This window comes from Leptinotarsa decemlineata, unplaced genomic scaffold (genome assembly GCF_025532065.1).
Source record: "Leptinotarsa decemlineata unplaced genomic scaffold, Ldec_3_MD MMD2_tig00001973_RagTag_RagTag, whole genome shotgun sequence".
Classification (NCBI taxonomy): domain Eukaryota; kingdom Metazoa; phylum Arthropoda; class Insecta; order Coleoptera; family Chrysomelidae; genus Leptinotarsa; species Leptinotarsa decemlineata.
The window spans coordinates 2,614,375-2,633,078 of record NW_027412572.1 but is presented as its reverse complement, the minus strand read 5'-3'; the positions used below and the strand labels follow the sequence as shown (position 1 = coordinate 2,633,078).

Genomic DNA, 18,704 nt, shown 5'->3' with positions numbered 1-18,704 from the left:
CTTTCGAAAGTAGAAGGTATTATAGTATGGAACTAGATGGAGATTATTTTGAACACTTGCCATTGATATTACTTTTGTTGATTCCCTTAATAAAATGAGCGACAGCGAATTTTTTGTTTTTTCCTAAATACTACGTTCAACATTTAATTTCTCAATAACGAATGAAGCAATTTCTAAACAAATTACAGAAGTGATAGAGGGACAAAATACCTTTCAAATGATGTATCACTCGACCTCCCATGCCATGAAAAAAAAGGGGGGTGGGTAGTTGCTGACCGCAGGGGGGGTGATGTTTCGCGTATGATTTCCATATCAGAATCAGTCAGAAATTGACGTGTTCTTTGAAATTTTTTATTACGAATGCGTTTCTGATTTACAGGGAGGGGGGTCAAGTTTTCGTTGGAACGCCCTGTATTTGGTATTCCGTTTAATGAGTTTCACATGAATTTATTCATTTATCTATAGTAGATACTTTCGTTACGATATCTTTACAAAGTTGTATTGCCATTATTCAAGGGTTACGATCTTTAATTAATTAATAAACATCCTCAATGAGTCGATTTTTCAATGAAAAATTCGAATGATTGTATTGTGTACATGGTGAAAAAGTTGTCTATCGAAGTTCAGTTATTGTTGAAATATTATTGCAAACAGTACCACTTCTTTTGAGCTGATTTTTCACTTTTTACAGACTGAAAAACCACTTTTCTCATGGATTTCCAATTCCTAGAATCATATTTTGCAAAATTCGTTGGCGGAGAGATATATTTATCAAGAAGTTATTCGAATGAAGGTGTTGCTATGCTATACTTGAATAATCCTCGAAAACGGAACGCTATTAGCGGTAAGTGAAATTATAAACATTAATTCGGGTGAATTTTTGAAGTCATTTGTTGTAGATATTTCTTACAGAGTTAACACAATACCAGAGTGTTATAATATAATGATATTAATGGTGACTTCATTCATTTGAATAATAATAATAGTGATGGGTGAATAAATAAAATGGCGATACGTGCAAAAGCTCTTGCTTGGCATAACAGGAACAATTCAATTTCAAGAATTTGGTAAACACATATGAAATATATAAATATAAAGTTAAACTCACAAAATTAACAATAGTAAAAAGAATATATAAGAGTGAAATACGATGAAAATATTAGTGAAACTTGAATAATAGGAAAGATATTAAACGCTGGCTCAATTTTCATGTTACGATAATTGTACATCTATATACATACACATATTAATACATACAGGACAGGTCAATTTTGCTTTTGAGGGGGACACATTTTAGATGTATTTTTCTACCTGTGCCTTCAACCCCCTAGCGAGGGTGAGTAACAATCCTAAAATTTTAATGGAAAGTGGGGTCGAGTGATATATCATTTGAAAGGGTACAAAATTCTCTTTCCAATGATACCTAATTTGTTGTATTTACTTGAATAGTAATAAAAAAAGCAAGAACATTTACTCGATATTTTTGGTGTTAATGAAAATGCGGAAAAAACGGCTTTTTTATCACTACTACATTCCTCAATTTCTCTCGTGCGTTTTTTGGTTCAAATAACAACAGCAAATAGGTAAGTGTACAAAAATAATTCAGGCAAACGTTCATTGATTCAGTTCGGTTGCTTTTGAAATTATTTCAACTTTACTGTAAAAATGGTTTATTCCATTCCTGAACGAGTTGAAATTGTTAAACTTGATTATCAACATAATAGTTGTGCTAGACTTACTGCTCGCCTCTTTAATAACAGTCATCCCGGAAAAAATGTGAATGATTCGTACGTTGCCAAGTTAGTCCAAAAGTTTGTCGATACCGGATCTGTCTGTAATGTGAAACACCAGCCACGGAAACCGATCAGAAATGAAGCAGTGGAAGTCTCTGTTTTGGGACATGTTGAATTGGATCATACTAAAAGTACCCGTCAGCTTGCTGCAGCCTCGTCCATAATACGGATATTAAAAGCCTATAAATTTCATCCGTACAAAATTAAATTAGTACAGGAACTCAATGAAGATGATCCTGATAGAAGGCTGCAATTTTGTGAACAACTGAGCCAGCTACTAATTGATGATCCGCACCTATCATTCGACACGTGCTTTTCCGATGAGAGTACATTTTTTTTATGGAGCTGTGAATAGACATAATTGCCGTTACTGGGATGACAGTAACCCACACTTATTCCGAGATGTCCGTACCCAGTACCCTCAAAAAATCAATGTCTGGTGTGGCATATTAGGTAGTCATATCGTAGGGCTACTTTTTATTCCTGGGAATTTAATTAGTGAGATCTACCTGAACATGCTTGAAGATACAATTGATCCTCTCATAACAGAAATAATTGAAAATGACCAAAATCATAATGATGATCGGCTTCATTTCCAGCGAGATGGAGCACCTCCTCACTATGTTGCTCCGGTAAGAGAGTTTTTAGATGACCGGTTTCCTGGACGGTGGATTGGAAGGAGAGGCCCCATCGAATGGCCTGTCAGGTCACCTGATTTATCGTTTTTAGACTTTTTCCTTTGCGGACACTTGAAAAATAAATGTTTTGCTACGCAGCCCGAGTCCAAAGAAGATCTTCGCCAACGAATTACAGCAGAGTGCAGAAGTATAACACCTGATATGCTACAGAATGTTAGGAATAGATTTGAACAAAATCTGTATTATTGTATGGAAGCAAATGGGTCACATTTTCAGCACTTGCTGAAGTAAGCTTCTACTAAGTCAATTACATATTTCAAAGTACTAGGTTGTAGTTGTTTTTCTTCATAATACCTACATGTTTGAGTGAAATACAACAAATTAGGTATCATTGGAAAGATAATTTTGTGCCCTTTCAAATAAATAATATATCACTCGACCCCACTTTCCATTTAAAATTTTAGGGTTGTTACACACCCTCGCTAGAGGGTCCCCCTCAAAAGCAAAATTGACCTGTCCGAGCATTTTTGCGTTAAGTTACAAAAAAAGGAGAAAAGCAAGGTGCATACTTTTCGTTGGACCACTCGATATGTATATACTATACAGTGCATTTATTTAATGTCCCCCCATTTTATTTATTGAAAGGCTTAACTTATAAAATTTGAATTTGGATAATGAAATTAATGCATGAATACTTTATTTTGAAGTGTAATTGACAGATGAAACTTTCAAGATGGCGGCTGGGCGCCATCTGGGAAAAAAATTAAATGGAAAGGGGGATCTTGTGACGTCGTTTTGAAGCTCCTAATGAATACTCCACAACACACATGGCAGAACATTAAATAATTTCCTGAAGACAAACACATTTATATCGATATATCTAGAAATATTTCTTTTTATCTGCCATATGGCAATTCCAACAACCCGATAAGGTTTGTTAAGTTATTTTTCATTTATAAAAATGACAAAATATGTCAGTACGACAATGACCATCAATGTTCAGTTAGAATATTCTCATTTAGTTTTCGGTTTTACTTGTAGAAAGCTACCACGTCAACAATCTCTAAAATGGTCAATTCTCGTCCATTGAAAGAAAAAATGTAAGCGATTTTTATTTAAGGTGCGACGCGTAACTTTCACGAGACCGAAATGATTTTCAATGAACGTTTTTCCAATGGTTCTATCTGTAGAATAGTATATTGTGTAACAAGTGCGTGAAATCGACTTTTTTACACAAGCGTGGAATTTGCGCGTGGAATAACGCGAGTGTAAAAAAGTCTTCACGCACATGTTGCACACTATACTTTTTCTACGACCATACAGAGAAAATTAAGCACCATTAGTTCAAAGAGCTTTATTGAATTTCAGAATAATTAGTAAGTACCTATATTATAAAATTAACAATTAATTCTTATACTGAGATTATTATTTTTGGTTTTCATTCTGATGTGGAATAATAATGATTATTAATAGTAATATTGGAACCTGTGACCATTCCAAAACTTACACCTGCAGCATTTGATTTTTCGATTAGTGTGTTTCTTGACTTGGAAGTTGAGATGATAGAAGTAGTGGCGATAGGGGCTGAGGAAATTTGATTTTGAGGCGATAAAATTTTATTTGCCACATCAGTTTTCTGAGTAATTGAGTTTTCTATATAATGCTCTGCCACTGCAGGGGATTTCCAACTTCCATGTTTTTTTAAGGTAAGCAAATCGCCTCCAGCTTCTACTAATAACGTGGCGGATAACCGCCTAAAACAGTGGCCTGTATATTGTTCAGCATGAGGTAAATTTAGGTATTTTGCGATTACCGAAGGAACTTTACCAATTTTATTTATACCAACGATCTGGCAGGTACATTTTCCACCTTGATAATTAATAAATACATTTTTTTCTGCGTATTTTTGCAGACGGAGTGCTGTATATTTTCGGTATAATTCAAGATGTTCCGTGATGGTAAATTTTCTTGAGATTTCGGTTTTTGTATCATGGACGTTTACTATGAGTATTGTACCTAAATCTTCAATATCATCTAATTTCAGTTTATACAGTTCATCTCTTCTAAGAGCTCCAGCAAGTCCAAATATTAGTATAACCTAAAAGAAAAAGAAATTACAATATAGAAACTAAAAAAAGATTATGGCTGTCAGAAATCGAACCCAGGTCCTTGGGCGTGCGAGGCCGACGCACTACCGCTGAACCATTCGTATTTACAAATATATGTTTGAAAACGCGATTCTCAACGCCCAATTTAAAATAATTTAGAAGATCATAGTTAGATATCACATTAACATAGTTTTAGATAATATATCTGATTTGGCCAACTATACTTATCAGGATCTACTTAATTTATAGATATTATTTTCTATTTATTTAATACTACTGTGAGACATTAAACTTACCTTGGTCAATAAAAATTTTTCGTCAGGAGCTTCTTGTATAAACTTCGGTATTTGTTCTTTCTCCAAAACTCTGGATTTTTTGGGAACGTATCCCTCACTCTTCCTTTTTAAAAAAGCACGTACCTTTGGATAGTCAATAAAGTCTTACTAGCCTCATTGGCTGCATCCATAACACCCCCACATAGCAATAGATATTCCAGGTATATTTCATGAATATACATTTAGGGATATTGTATTATGCTCCTGGCGAACCTTTGATATATTTTAAGAATATTCCTTGGGAATATTCTTGGAATATCTTATAATATTCTTAGAATATGTAAGGTATATTCTATTAAGAATATTCCAGGAATAGAACCCGAGGAATATTCATAAAATATTCAGGATATTCTTAGTTTATTGTAGGAATATACAATAGAGAAACACCATAGAATATTCTTTAAATATATTTTATGAATATTCTAGGAATATTTGGAATATTCCAAGAATGTGACGAGTAACCGCTATTAGGAATGTATATATTGCATTTTGATGCAAGATTCACACAAGTAATAAAAAACATAATATTCATAAACAAATATATTTTAAAAACAATATACAGTGAAATATTTGACGTTTCAACCAATATTAAAAATGAAAAATCTCTAATTCAAAATATTTATTCACTGAATACTGTCATATTACAAATACTAGAAATGTATTCAAATTAGGATGTTCCTACTCTCAAACAAATGTATACCAAAAAATATACTAAAATAACAACTCTGTTAATTCATCAGCACTAATTAAAAATTAATAAATATATCATTTAATTGAAAAAGAAAAAGTGTATTAAATCAATAAATAGGTTAGGTTAGGTTTCTCACTTAAAAAAATAAACCCACAAATGAAGTATTTAAAATGAATGGTGTGATGGGTTCTTCAATGAATTTCACTTACTTAAAGTTATCCAAACTTTGCTCACCAGAATAGTTTTCCTTATATTTGTCCAACAATACATCAACCAGTGTTTCAATAGTAATACCTGGAACAAAATGTACATTAACGTTCATTATCACTATTTGAAAGTGGCACAATAAAACTGGAATAAAAATCAAATAGATATTTTTCGCATAGGTAACCTACTCATGAACATTTACAACATTTTATGACTTGGAAAGCAACTTGCATTGTCTTGTTGAAAAGTACTCATTACGTTTTCAGTTCCTTGGCGCACCTGCCTGTACCAGGTACCACTCTGTTTCCTTTTGGGCAAATTGATACTATCTTGAAAACGAGTGATAAAAATTATGAAAACAAATGATACAAAAGAATGTGTCATTCACTTACTTTTCTCTATTGAAGATACACAACTGAAATCACTCTAGTTCAAACATGTACTTAGCCAAACCAACAAATCCTACACACCAACTCTCCTCGAACCTAAAATGAGGTATAGTAGGTTAATCACCATGAATTTACTATCGATACTATCGCATTTTACTTACTTTTCGTGAAGACTGAATATATGCAACTCTCCTGTTTGAAGATCCAAAATCAAACTATTCGCTGTACTGCAAATTGGACAACCCCAAATTATAAATGGTACACTGAACGTGACAGAATTATACTTTGATAATAACACCAACACACCATGCATTACACACGCAAACCTGCCACGTCAACCGCCATGTTGAATCAAATGTCGAATTTAACGCAAATATACCATGCATTAAGGGACAGCCGCTTTCACAGAGCTTATTCGACTGTCGCGCGCTACACTTCAATTGACCAATGAGAAACGTTTACTCCAATTCTTCATTTCCCCATTTCTCTGTTTCCACGATTTTTCGCTTTGTAATTAAATAATTTCAAATACAAAAAGAAGAATAGGATGAGAATTAACCAATTTATTGTTGCAATTGGTTCATTTATTGGCCCATTCAAATTTTTTTGTCGTTTCCAACAGTTGCTGTTGGAGCAATTCATCCAGAATCTTCGCGTTGAGTTCAAAAACAGGTTAACACTATCAGGGTTATGTACATTAGGTTATGCATTCGACTGAGAACTTCAAATATTTTTGTTTTTAATGATATTGAATTATTTGAATACGTTATTATAAGATAATTCAAAATTCCATTGTATAGAATATTCCAAAATATACCGTGGGGATATATTCTAAGAATATACCATATGGTATATTCGATCGACAATATTCTTAGAATATTCAAGGGAGAATAATCCATTTATAGACATTCTATGCACATTCTTTCGGGAATAATCCTGCCATATTCATTCAAGCATATTCTATGAATATTCTAAAGGCATGTATATATTCCAAGAATATTCTATGAATATTTGGAATATATACGTTCGTTTTATGATATACAGGGAATATTCCATGAATATCTAGTGCTGTGTGGGCCGGCGGGGTACTTCGTATATCTGAATGATCAGAATCCATTATAATATAATGTTAAAATATTAATAATTAACTCTTAACAATGAGCTCACAACAATAATATTTTTGGGAACTTGTATCCAAATGCATAACTATACCGGTAGTGTACATAACAAAAAGCCCCCAGGTCATCCGTTCATTCCGGAAAAACAGCAAATACAAATAATTGGTGAGATGGTAGTAAATCCTGAACAGTCTACTTATTCCGTCGCGAATATTTGTGAGGTGTCTCCTTCTTCTGTGTGGAGACTGTTGACGAGAAGTACAGTGTGATCCATACAAAATTAAAATGGTACACTAATTAACTGAAGACGAACCTGATCGAAAAACAGAATTCTGCGAAATCACGAGGGAAACCATTGCAAAGCATCCTATCTGTCCCCAAAATATTTGTTTTAGTGACGAACGGGAAACACATACCCAATATCCAGAAAAAAGTAACGATTGGGCAGGAATATTGGGAAACCACATTGTAGGATCTCTATTTATTGATCAAAATTCAACAGGGGAACTGTATTTGAATATGCTGGCAACTAATGTTGACCGTTTTATCACTGAAATCGTCGAAGCGAATCCTAATGAATTCGATATGGATATTCCATTCTAACAAGATGGAGCACAACCACATTACTCCAGACAAGTAAGAAACTATTTTGATACTACTTTTCCTCCTTCAAATCTCCCGGAGAGGATGATATATTTCCAGCTCTTCTTCAAAACGGTCTGGAAATAATTTTACCTATTCTCACAAAATTGTATAGAGCTAGTCTGGCGTGGAACTATACGTGGAACTATACCACCCAGTTGGTTGGCAGCAAGGGTGGTATATATACCTGAAGTGGGTTGGAAAGACCCAAACCCCAAATCGGTACGACCAATCAGCCTTACATCCTTCCTGTTGAAAGGACTTGAGAGGATACTGGACCGACATATCAGGAGGGTAGCATTATATGCATCCCCACTGAATAACCACCAGTATGCTTATCAAACCGGCAAATCGATAGATTCAGCATTAAACAACCTCGTTGAGAAAATATCCCAATCCCTTGACAACAAGGAGATTGCGGTTGCTGTATTTCTTGATATTGAAGGAGCATTTGACAATGCAGTACCTAAATCTATAGGATTGTCTCTGGCTAGAAAGGGTATAGAATCGACCATAACTGGCGGGATCTATGCCATGCTACTAAACAGAACTGCAACTACGACTCTTCAAGGCGAGGCTATCAGGTTCAAGGTCACCAGGGGCTGCCCTCAAGGTGGGGTACTATCTCCCCTTCTGTGGTTGCTCCTGGTGGATAGTCTGCTTGATGTCCTCGACAGAAGAAAAGTTGATCTGCAAGCTTATGCAGATGACCTTATCATCCTGGCAAGGTCCACGGGTCGTGAAGGGTAGCTTGTAATATTTTCCAAAGCGCGTTGGACGTTGTTCACAGTTGGTGCCTGAGGGAGCAGATGTCTGTCAATCCCAGCAAAACTGTGTTAATTCCCTTCACCAAGAAAAAAGAAATTGGACGATCTAACGCCACTTTCCCTCAATGGTGTGGTCATTCCATTTGGAACGGAGGTGAAATATCTTGGCATTGTCCTTGATGAAAGACTCACCTGGAACGCTCACTAAGAAAAAGTTTTACACAAAGCCAGACTGTCTCAATGGACATGTCGAAGGATTTGTGGTAAAACTTGGGGTTTAGGTCCCAAACAAATCCATTGTATTCATGTGATGATTGTCAGACCAATGATCACGTATGGTGCAATTGCTTGGTGACCAAAGGCTTTACAGAAAACGGCTCAAGCGAAGCTCTCTGGCTTACAGAGACAGGCTTGTCTGGCTATCAGTGTTGCCATCAGTACCACACCGTCAGCGGCCATGGAAATCCTTCTAGATCTACCTCCTCTCCACATTTTTCTGGAAAGAGAGGCTAGATGGACTGAATACAGACTTGTGTACATTGCCAATTGCACAAATCAATTCTATGCAGAGTGCAACAGGCTGTTGGTTGACATTGGAAGTCACAGCATTCTGGAAATGGCCTCTGACTTTATGCCTCGAACTGACAACTACGAACTGCCTTATAAAGTACTATTCCCGAGTAGAGAGGACTGGATCCTACGGGAGAAGGAAATATTAAGAGCAGATAGTTGTTGGTTCACAGATGGATCAAAAACACCTCCCGGTTCTGGTGTAGGTGTTTTCAGTCGCAGACCCAGGACAGAGTCATCTACCTGCCTAGGAACTTATGCGACTGTATTTCAAGCGGAAATTTACGCTATTGAATTGTGTGCGGAGAGATTGGATAAATCCAACCTCACTCACAAGTCAATAAAAATATTCTCGGACAGTCAAGAGGCGTTGGAAGCTCTTGGCTCCCACCGAACAACGTTTAAATTGTTAGCAAACTGCCAAAAAAGACTCTCCTCGATAGGAAGACGATAGGCTTCATTGGACCAGAACCTGTCATTGCCATCACTTTGGGCTTTGCCAAACAAACACTTAACACCTGGATGGCAAGAAGAGTTATGGACTTCTGGCAGAATCTTCTAGGATTGGCTCACTCCAAGGCGTTTATTTACCCTTCGAAGCTTAATTCCAAACAGTTGTTGAACTACAGTAGGGATGAACTACGATGTCTAACAGGCCTTCTTACAGGTCACTGTCATTTGAATCATCACATACAGAGTCTTGGACTGTCGGAAGACAGTGTGTGTCGCCTCTGTCTGGAAAATGATGAAACTGCAGAGCATATACTTTGTGCCTGCCCCGCTGGGGACCGAATCAGGTTCTTTGAGTTCGGCAGAGCCGTACTCATACCATCTGACCTGAAAGACCATTCACCGTACAAACTAATCGGCTTCGTTAAGAAGCTGGGTTTATTTGGCCGAGTGTGAGTCACAATAAACCCATATGGGTTGCGGTGGAGGGTCGAATAGACCCACTCACTTTAGACCTACCTACCTACCTACTTTTCCTGGTTCTTAGATTGGGCGTCAAGGTCATACAGAATGGCCAGCCCGCTCGCCAGATTTAACACTTTTGGACTTTTTGTATGAGGCTATTTGAAGCAGAAGGTGTACGAAACTGAACCTGCTTCGATATTGGATATACCGCAGAGAATAATAAATATTTGTAGAGATATTGACGTTACTGTGTTCAAAAATGTTCGGCCTGACATATCCGATAGGCTGTTCATATGTCAAGAAGTTCATGGCAACCATTTCGAGCATCTCCTAAACTTACCTCAAGCTTATTACTTCATATTATGTAGCTAAATTTTAATGTATTCTGACAGTTATTTGAAGTTCCGCCATTTTGTAGTAGTTGAGTATATTGACATTATATTCCAGGGTTGTGAAGTATTTGTCAGGAGCTTAGAAATGATGTGTAACAAGACCCCTTTCTATTCAATTTTTTCCCCATATGGCGCCCAGTCGCCATCTTGAAAGTTTCATATGTCAATTTCACTTCAAAATAAAGTACTCATGAGTTAATTACATTATACCAAATTAAATATTTTTAATTGACCCGTTCAAAAAATAAAAGGGGGGGACATTAAAGAAATGCACTGTATACAGGCTGTTTGTTCCATTTGAAAAATCAAAGTAGCCGCTACTTCATATAGTCTAGTTCACATGTACTTTTTTTTTGTAACACTTTTCAGCCCTGTCCAAAAATTACGACCAAGGTATCATTCGATTCGTATTTTTGCCTAGAAAGTTCAAGGAAAGGTCCGAAAACGCGCCGATAAAAATTACAAAAGTTATAAATAATTAAGAGAAAAAAAATGGGGCTTTAGTTTTTTCTTAATATCTCGAAACATTTTCAAAATTTTGGAAATTTGAAAAAAGATTTGAAAAGATCAATGAATTTGCGTAAAAAAAGTCCCGACTCCCGAAATTGTATCTCGATTATTTATAATTTTTACAGAGCCCTGAAAATAGAGCCAAAAGCGGGTAGTCTGCTATTGTTAATAAATTTATTATAAACAAATACATTGTTTATAAGCAATTCGATTTTTTTTTTTGCATTATGTTGATTGAAAAAAAATCATGATTTTTAGGAAAAAATAGTTTCTTAAAAAAAATTTCATTGTTGCTAAAAAATGCGTTTGTTGATCAACAATCGTTTTTTGCAACTAAATATTAAAATTAAGGAACCGTTTTTTTTAAATCATGAATTCTATTGTTCTTGAAGGTTTTGGAATAACTTATTTTTTATTCATTTTTTAATTGTTTATTTAAAAAAAATTGTTATGAACAAATTATTTTTTTTGTTTTTTTTTTTCAATACTTTGTTCTATAATAAAAGTACCTACGTGTTTTTTTAATTCATTCTATTTTTTATAAAACTTTTAATATTGTGATATCTTGATACTTGTCTTTTCCATTCGCTCCTTCGCTTTTATAATTATGATAACTTTCAAACTATTGCAGTTATGATAAATATGCTTCAAGTTTTTTTTGTTCATTATGAATTTATTAACAATTTAAGCCTTTTACTAAAGTTGTAGTCCTATTATTTACCTCCAACAACAATAGCAACACATTTACACTCATTTAGGACGTATTACCAAGTTCAGTTTTGGATTGGTAATTAGAATTTGAATCTGAAACAATGTTCCTGCCGATAAAAACAACGGAAAAACTTGGGCTGACGACTCACTTAAGCTGGTTAATTGTGCCTGCGTAAAAGAGTGTAATAATCGATGTGGATGTAAAAAAGCTGGGCTTTCTTGCTCATCTTTATGCAAAAATTGTAAAGGTGAAACATGTTCTAACAGTACAAGGCCATCACTTGATGATGACAATGATGATACTGATATCATGATCGGTCGATTAAATGCTATCGATATTAATCCCGATGGAAATGAAGACGACCTTAATGATTATCAAGATTTCTAGTAGGTTCAAGGAACATCACGACAAGAAAATACAGAAGAAACCACAGATGATGAGCCACCGCCACTAAAACGATATAAAAGATTACAAAAAAATAATATAAAATAATGAAAAAATTATAAAATAACTTTCAGTATGTTTTTGATTTAGTAAATTTCCTGTAAACTTGAAATTTTTCTTTTTTCAATAAATAACGATCAATAATTAAATAAATAATAGGACTACAACTTTAGTAAAAGGCTTAAATTGTTAATAAATTCATAATGAACAAAAAAGACTTGAAGCATATTTGTCATAATTGCAATAGTTTAAAAGTTATTATAATTATAAAAGCGAAGAAGCGAATGAAAAAGACAAGTATCAAGGTATCACAATATTAAAAGTTTTATAAAAAATTCAACAAATAAAAAAAATAGTTACTTCTATTATAGAACAAAGTATTGAAAAATAAAAAAAAATAAAAAGAAATGATTTGTTTATAACAATTTTTTTTAAACAATTAAAAAAAGAATGAAAAAAAGTTTTTTCAAAACTTTAAAGAACTATAGAATTTATTTAAAAAAACAACGGTTCCTTAATTTTAATATTTAGTGCAAATAACGATTGTTAATCAACAAACGCATTTTTTAGTAACATATTTGAGAAACCATTTTCTTTCTAAACATCATGATTTTTTCAATTAACACAATGCAAAAAAAAATTTCGAATTGCTTATAAACAATGTATTCGTTTATAATAAATTTATTAACAAAAGCTGTAAAAAAATTTAAAAAAATATTATTAATTAGTCTCTAGCCATGAGACATTGAAACAATAAAGAATTAAAAAAAAAATTGTAATGTATTTTTTTATAAAATTATTATAGAATTATAGAAAATAACAATTTTTTTATTTTGGCAACGGTAACCTATTTTTTTTTGCCTATTAAGGATAACTTCACCAAAGGAAAAAAATGCCAGGGTTTTAGTTTAATAATTATAGGGATTTTTATATTAACTTTCAATTCAGAAAAAGTTATTAATTAACAAATTGATAATTAACGTTGAAATTGGGATAAACATTTTTTGACTGCGGATTATTGTTCATTGATGTATCCAACATTACATGAATTTTTTCATTCCTTAATATTTAAATTTAATATGTTTAAATAATTTTTTTTGTTTTTATGTCAGAGTAACGAAAGGCGCGCGGAAGCCAGACTATTCGCTTTTGGCTCTATTTTCAGGGCTCTGTAAAAATATAAATAATCGAGATACAGTTTCGGGAGTCGGGACTTTTCTGTCCCGACTCCCAAAATTTTGAAAATTTTCCGAGATATTAAGAAAAAACTAAATCCCCATTTTTTTTCACCTAATTTTTTATAACGTTTGTAATTTTTATCGGCGCGTTTTTGGACCTTTCCTTAAACTTTCTAGGCAAAAATACGAATAATTTTTGGACAGGACTGAAAAATGTCACCAAAAAGAGCTAAATCGAGTACATTTGAACCAGACTAATAGTAGAAGTGACAACGCCGCCTCATCTAAAATATTAATTTATGCATACTGTAGAATTTTCAGGTTGATCCGTTGTCTGGTTTGCCAGAAACGTCTAATTAACTATTATCCTGGAAATCCCTGTACCTATACCCATAAAAACAATTGGTTCTAACTCTCTGATATTATTTTCACATTCATTTCAGGAAAAATGATGTTGGACTTACGTACCTGCCTTTCCGAACTAGAGAACTGGAAAGAAGGGAAGGCTGTAATCCTTTGCGGTGAAGGTTCGAACTTCTGCTCAGGAGGTGACTTGGAATTCGCTAAAGCATCTGGAACGCCAGAAGAGGGCGCTTATATGTGCTTTTTCATGCAGGATATCCTCAAAAGATTCAGAAAGCTACCACTAGTAACCGTAACTCTGGTGCATGGACCCGCGTTAGGTGGTGGTGCAGAACTTGCACTGTTCTCGGATTATATTTTGCTCGCCGATGACGCTAAATTGGGTTTTGTACAGGGTGCCATGGGGATAATTACGGCATGGGGAGGCAGCACTAGGTATTTGTATTGTCTATTATCCCAAGAAGCATTTTTTTCAGTAATAATATATCTACTATTTACCAATATATAAATTAATACAGAGTAATTTTTCAATATAAAATATCTAATGAAGGTAAATAAAAGGAGAACTGTTAGACTCTGCAGCCAACTCTCCCACAGTTCCTTTGAAAAGTCGCTTTGCTATCAGTGATATCAAAAATCATGGAAAAAGTCGTTAATCACCATATCCTTAAATATTTGGAAGGCTTCAACATCTTCAGCGATCATCAATATGGCTTTCGGAAACAAAGATCAACAGGCGACCTTATATCTATAACATCCATATTTGGAATAACGCAATGGAGCTGTTGCGCTTGATATTTCTAAGGCCTTTGACCGTGTGTAGCTTGAGGGTTTGCTGGCCAAACTTTGATGCTATGGCTTGTTGGATCTTTTTTGTGAATGGCTCTCCAACTTCCTGAAAAAAAGTTCCCTGGAAGTGGCCGTCGATGGATATCTCTCGAATATTTTACCATCAACGTTGGTGTACCCCAGGGATCCATATGGTCTCCAACCCTCTTTTAATTGTATGACAACGACCTATTGGAGAAAACCAAGAATCCAATATATTCGAGAGGGGACCAAAAAAAAATGGGAATTTCGTCATAACTTTCTTATTTCTCAATATTTCAACACCAAATTTTGATCACCTTCAAAGTGCTCGCCTTTGAGCACAACGCACTTCTCCAAATTATCCTTCTACTGTTCAAAACCTGCAATTTTTTTTCAACTCCTCGATAGGGCTGGCGAAACGCTTTCCTTTCATATTTCTTTTGAGTCTGGGGAACAAAAATAAGTCACAGGGGGCTATATCCGGTGGGTATGGGGGGTGGACAATCGGTGTCATGGCGTTTTTGGTCAAAAATTGCTTCACAGAAAGGGCGGTGTGGGCCGGCGCGTTGTCATGATGGAAGAACTAGTCGCCTGTGCGCCAAGGATTTGCTCTTTTCTTCCGGATACAGTTTGATCCGGAGGAACGAACTCCGCGTACAAAACACCTCTACAATCGAAGAAACAAATAAGCATTGTCTTATGATGCACTGTTTGGAACCTTTGGTGTAGTAATGAATATTACTGGAGTTTTTTTCCTCAACACCAAATCGTTATTTTTAACACCTCGACACGTGTTTCGATCACCAAGTGATCATCTTCAAAGAGGAAGATTAAAACTAGAAACTAGTGCGTGCTAATCCTATTTATGCTATAAAGGTAACCCATACAGGGTAAACCATCCAGGCCTACCAACCAGACAGGTATACCAACCTAAATTAATTTTACAATTTTGCCTTATCTATTATTTTACAATATATGTTTATATAAAACAATTTTCATCTATATAAAAATTAATTTCACAATATTGCCTATCTAAATTTTTTTGCAATGTGTCCTTATACAGTAATCAGTAAACCCAACAACATTATTTTATTTTATTTTAACAAGCTATACCGGGTGTCCCACATTTTATGTGACAGGCAATATCTGATTTGTTGAAGGAGATACACAAAAATGTTTCATACAAAAGTTTTAGGAGTTCATGAAAGCTATATTTTGATATAATTTTTAAATATACAGGGTGTTTGGTGTAGGTGCTACAGACCAAAATTCCATTTTTTAAAATAGAACGCCCTGTATATCATTACATATTCAGATGCTACGTTAAATTCTGATATCATTTCATGTTTGGTTTTTGAAATTCGGTTACGGCGTTGTTGAGTTATTGCTTAAAATGTAAAGTCTTGAGAACGACTATTATTTTTAAAAATATCTCATACAATTATTCTCTCTGCATCAGATCACATGAAAATTAGTCAAAATTTTGGGTGTTCGAAGTAATGGTTTCAATTTTCAGTTGTGGAATTCAGTCAGGAATCATTTTGAATATGAAACAATTGCGAAATTGAAAGAGGTGTATTCGAAAACAAATCTTTAATTAATAACAATGTAAATAATATATTGTTTTCAAGAGAGATACATTTCTACATTCTAATGAACCAAATTACATGCATCCCTTACATAGGGTAGCTACCCCTAAATTTTTTTAAATAGCAATAAGGGTTGATTTGTATTAAATTTTGAAGACATATTATTCCTCTAAACAGCAGTGCTCGATTTTAAAAATTCCTTCGATTAGTTTCCGAGATACTATCAATTTAATAATTTGCATAAAAAATTAGCATTTTTCAAATTATCCTCATGTCTTATGAAAAATGCGCAGCTTTGAAGAACATGTTTAAACAGGTCGATTTTGCCTTCAAGGGAGAAACATTTAAACAATGTAATAAATCAAATTACGTACACTCCTAAGCAGCTACCCTGCTTAGGAGTGTACGTGATTTGTTACGTACACGTACACGTACATTGTTCCCCACCTTCAGGCTCATACAAGCTAATAAGCCTAATGTAGTGCTTCTCGACCACCAGACCAAAACGATATTTGTCGTGGAGTTTTCAGCTCCTGGCCAGACGAATATCGTCAGAAAAGAGGAGGAAAAACGGATAAAATATCAAGATTTTCTCTTCGAACTCCGCAGACTCTATCCAGATCACTCTGTCAAGATGGTCGTTCTGATTATTGGAGTCCTTGGTGGAATGATGTCTTCTCTACTCTCGAATCTCAAAATCATACCGGCTTGCCGCACTAAGGCAGAAATCTTAGCCGCACAGATGCAGAAGGCTCTCATTCTTGGCTCACTGCGTTTGCTCAGGGCACATGATTATCGGACCCAATGATCACTTACCTCACGGTGTGGGGAGTGGTCATTGGTTGATAATGCTGGCGCGCCCTCCCGAATGTATCGGGGCTTCGGGGGATAGGGCCTGACCAGCGCACACTACGGGTAAATGAATAATAATAATAATAATATACACACGAATACTCACCGCAGTTGACCGAGTGTTCGAACGGATATATGAGCAGAGAGGGTCGAAGAGAGGAGTCGCTGGATGTAAAGAGAACCTGCTCATCGATAGATGTGTAACGCAGGACTCGATACAATATAAGCGTAACCTCTCTATGGCCTGGATCGATTACCGTAAGGCATTTGATACAATTTCGCATGAGCTCATCTTGCATTTGCTCAGATGCCTTGCGGTACCCGACAACATAGTGAGATGCATTGAACAACTGACACCACTTTGGCGAACTCGCTTCACCATAACATCTGGTCAAGCAAGAGTTCAAACAGGGTGGGTCACTTTCAGAAGGGGTGTATTTCAGGGTGATTCCCTCAGTCCCCTTCTCTTCTGCATCTCACTATTGCCATTATCCGTTGCGCTCAGAAAAACTCGAGGGTATAACTGTGGCACCCCCGGAAACCGAAGGCACAAGGTCACCCATCTGTTTTATATGGATGATCTTGAATTTTATGCCTATGGAGAGAAGGATCTCCATCAGTCCTTGAGGGTGGTGGAAGAGTACACGCATGCTATCGGTATGAAATTCGGGATAGACAAATGTGCAATGGTCCATCTCAAAAGAGCACGATGCGGGGACTACGGAGATGATGTGCAGCTCGTAGATGGGAGCATCCTACATCATCTGGATGCCGGAGAGACGTATACTTACCTCGGGGTGGAACAACGCCACTCACAAAAGGTAACTGCAGTGAAAAACTCTCTCCGCGGCAAGTATCAGCACAAACTTCGACAGATCTGGTCATCGGAACTGTCGGGAAAGAACAAAGTTGCTGCAATAAATATGCTTGCCGTTCCAATCTTACTCTACTCGTTTGGAGTAGTGAAGTGGACTCGGGAGGAGCTGTATCAACTCGACGTGAAAACCCAAAAAATGATGCATCTCTATAGGAGTTTGCATCCCAAATTGTCTTCTCCACGGTTGTACTTCCCCCGGCAACAGGGAGGCCGTGGACTTTTGAGTTTGGAGTGTCTACATGACAGAATGGTGCTGGATACAGCCTGTAAAGTCGTCAGGAGTTCGGATCCCCTTCTCTGCATGGTCCGTGACCATGAGAGAGCAGGAATTGGATCATTTCTCCTTAGGGCAGCTGCTCGAGCAGCTGATGAACTTGGTATAGTTTTTGACTCTGAACGAGGTGACTACAACTCTGTCACCGAGTTGGAACCCGTTCAGCAAAAAGCTCAGATAAAAGCCGCAGAGATCACCTTACTTCTGTGGAGACACAGGGATAAGCCAATGCATGGGGTCTTCTTGGCTTATCTAAGCGCCTCACGTTCGCTTTTCTCAGGTCGAGTGGGCTGAAGTCGGAAACTGAGAGGTTCATCATGGCTTGCCAGGATGTTGTCTTCAACACCTTAGTCTACCGCAGTCGCGTGATGGGTATAGAGGTTCCTGACACAAGGTGCAGGGCCTGCCGCGAGGCGCCCAAGACCCTAATGCACTTGCTATCAGCATGTCCAGCATATGCGGTCTCGGCCTAGATCCATCGACATAATGTGGCCCTAAGAGTGCTATATCACCATCTACGACACTCTTAC

At 36.0% G+C, this 18,704-nt stretch overlaps 1 protein-coding gene across 4 annotated transcripts in view; it reads left to right on the top strand.

Moving 5' to 3' along the window:
• LOC141482811 (ethylmalonyl-CoA decarboxylase) overlaps positions 1-18,704 on the top strand; it is a 29,966-nt gene that overhangs the window by 6,131 nt on the left and 5,131 nt on the right. For 2 of the 4 annotated variants that reach the window (XM_074176669.1, XM_074176671.1), the window contains exons 2-3: positions 692-844; positions 13,853-14,207. In XM_074176669.1, coding sequence (XP_074032770.1) covers positions 712-844; positions 13,853-14,207 — 488 coding nt within the window. In that variant the 5' untranslated portion in view covers positions 692-711. Of the gene's footprint in view, positions 1-584; positions 845-13,852; positions 14,208-18,704 lie in introns of those variants that run through there. The other 2 variants (XM_074176670.1, XM_074176672.1) reach the window with 2 other exon arrangements.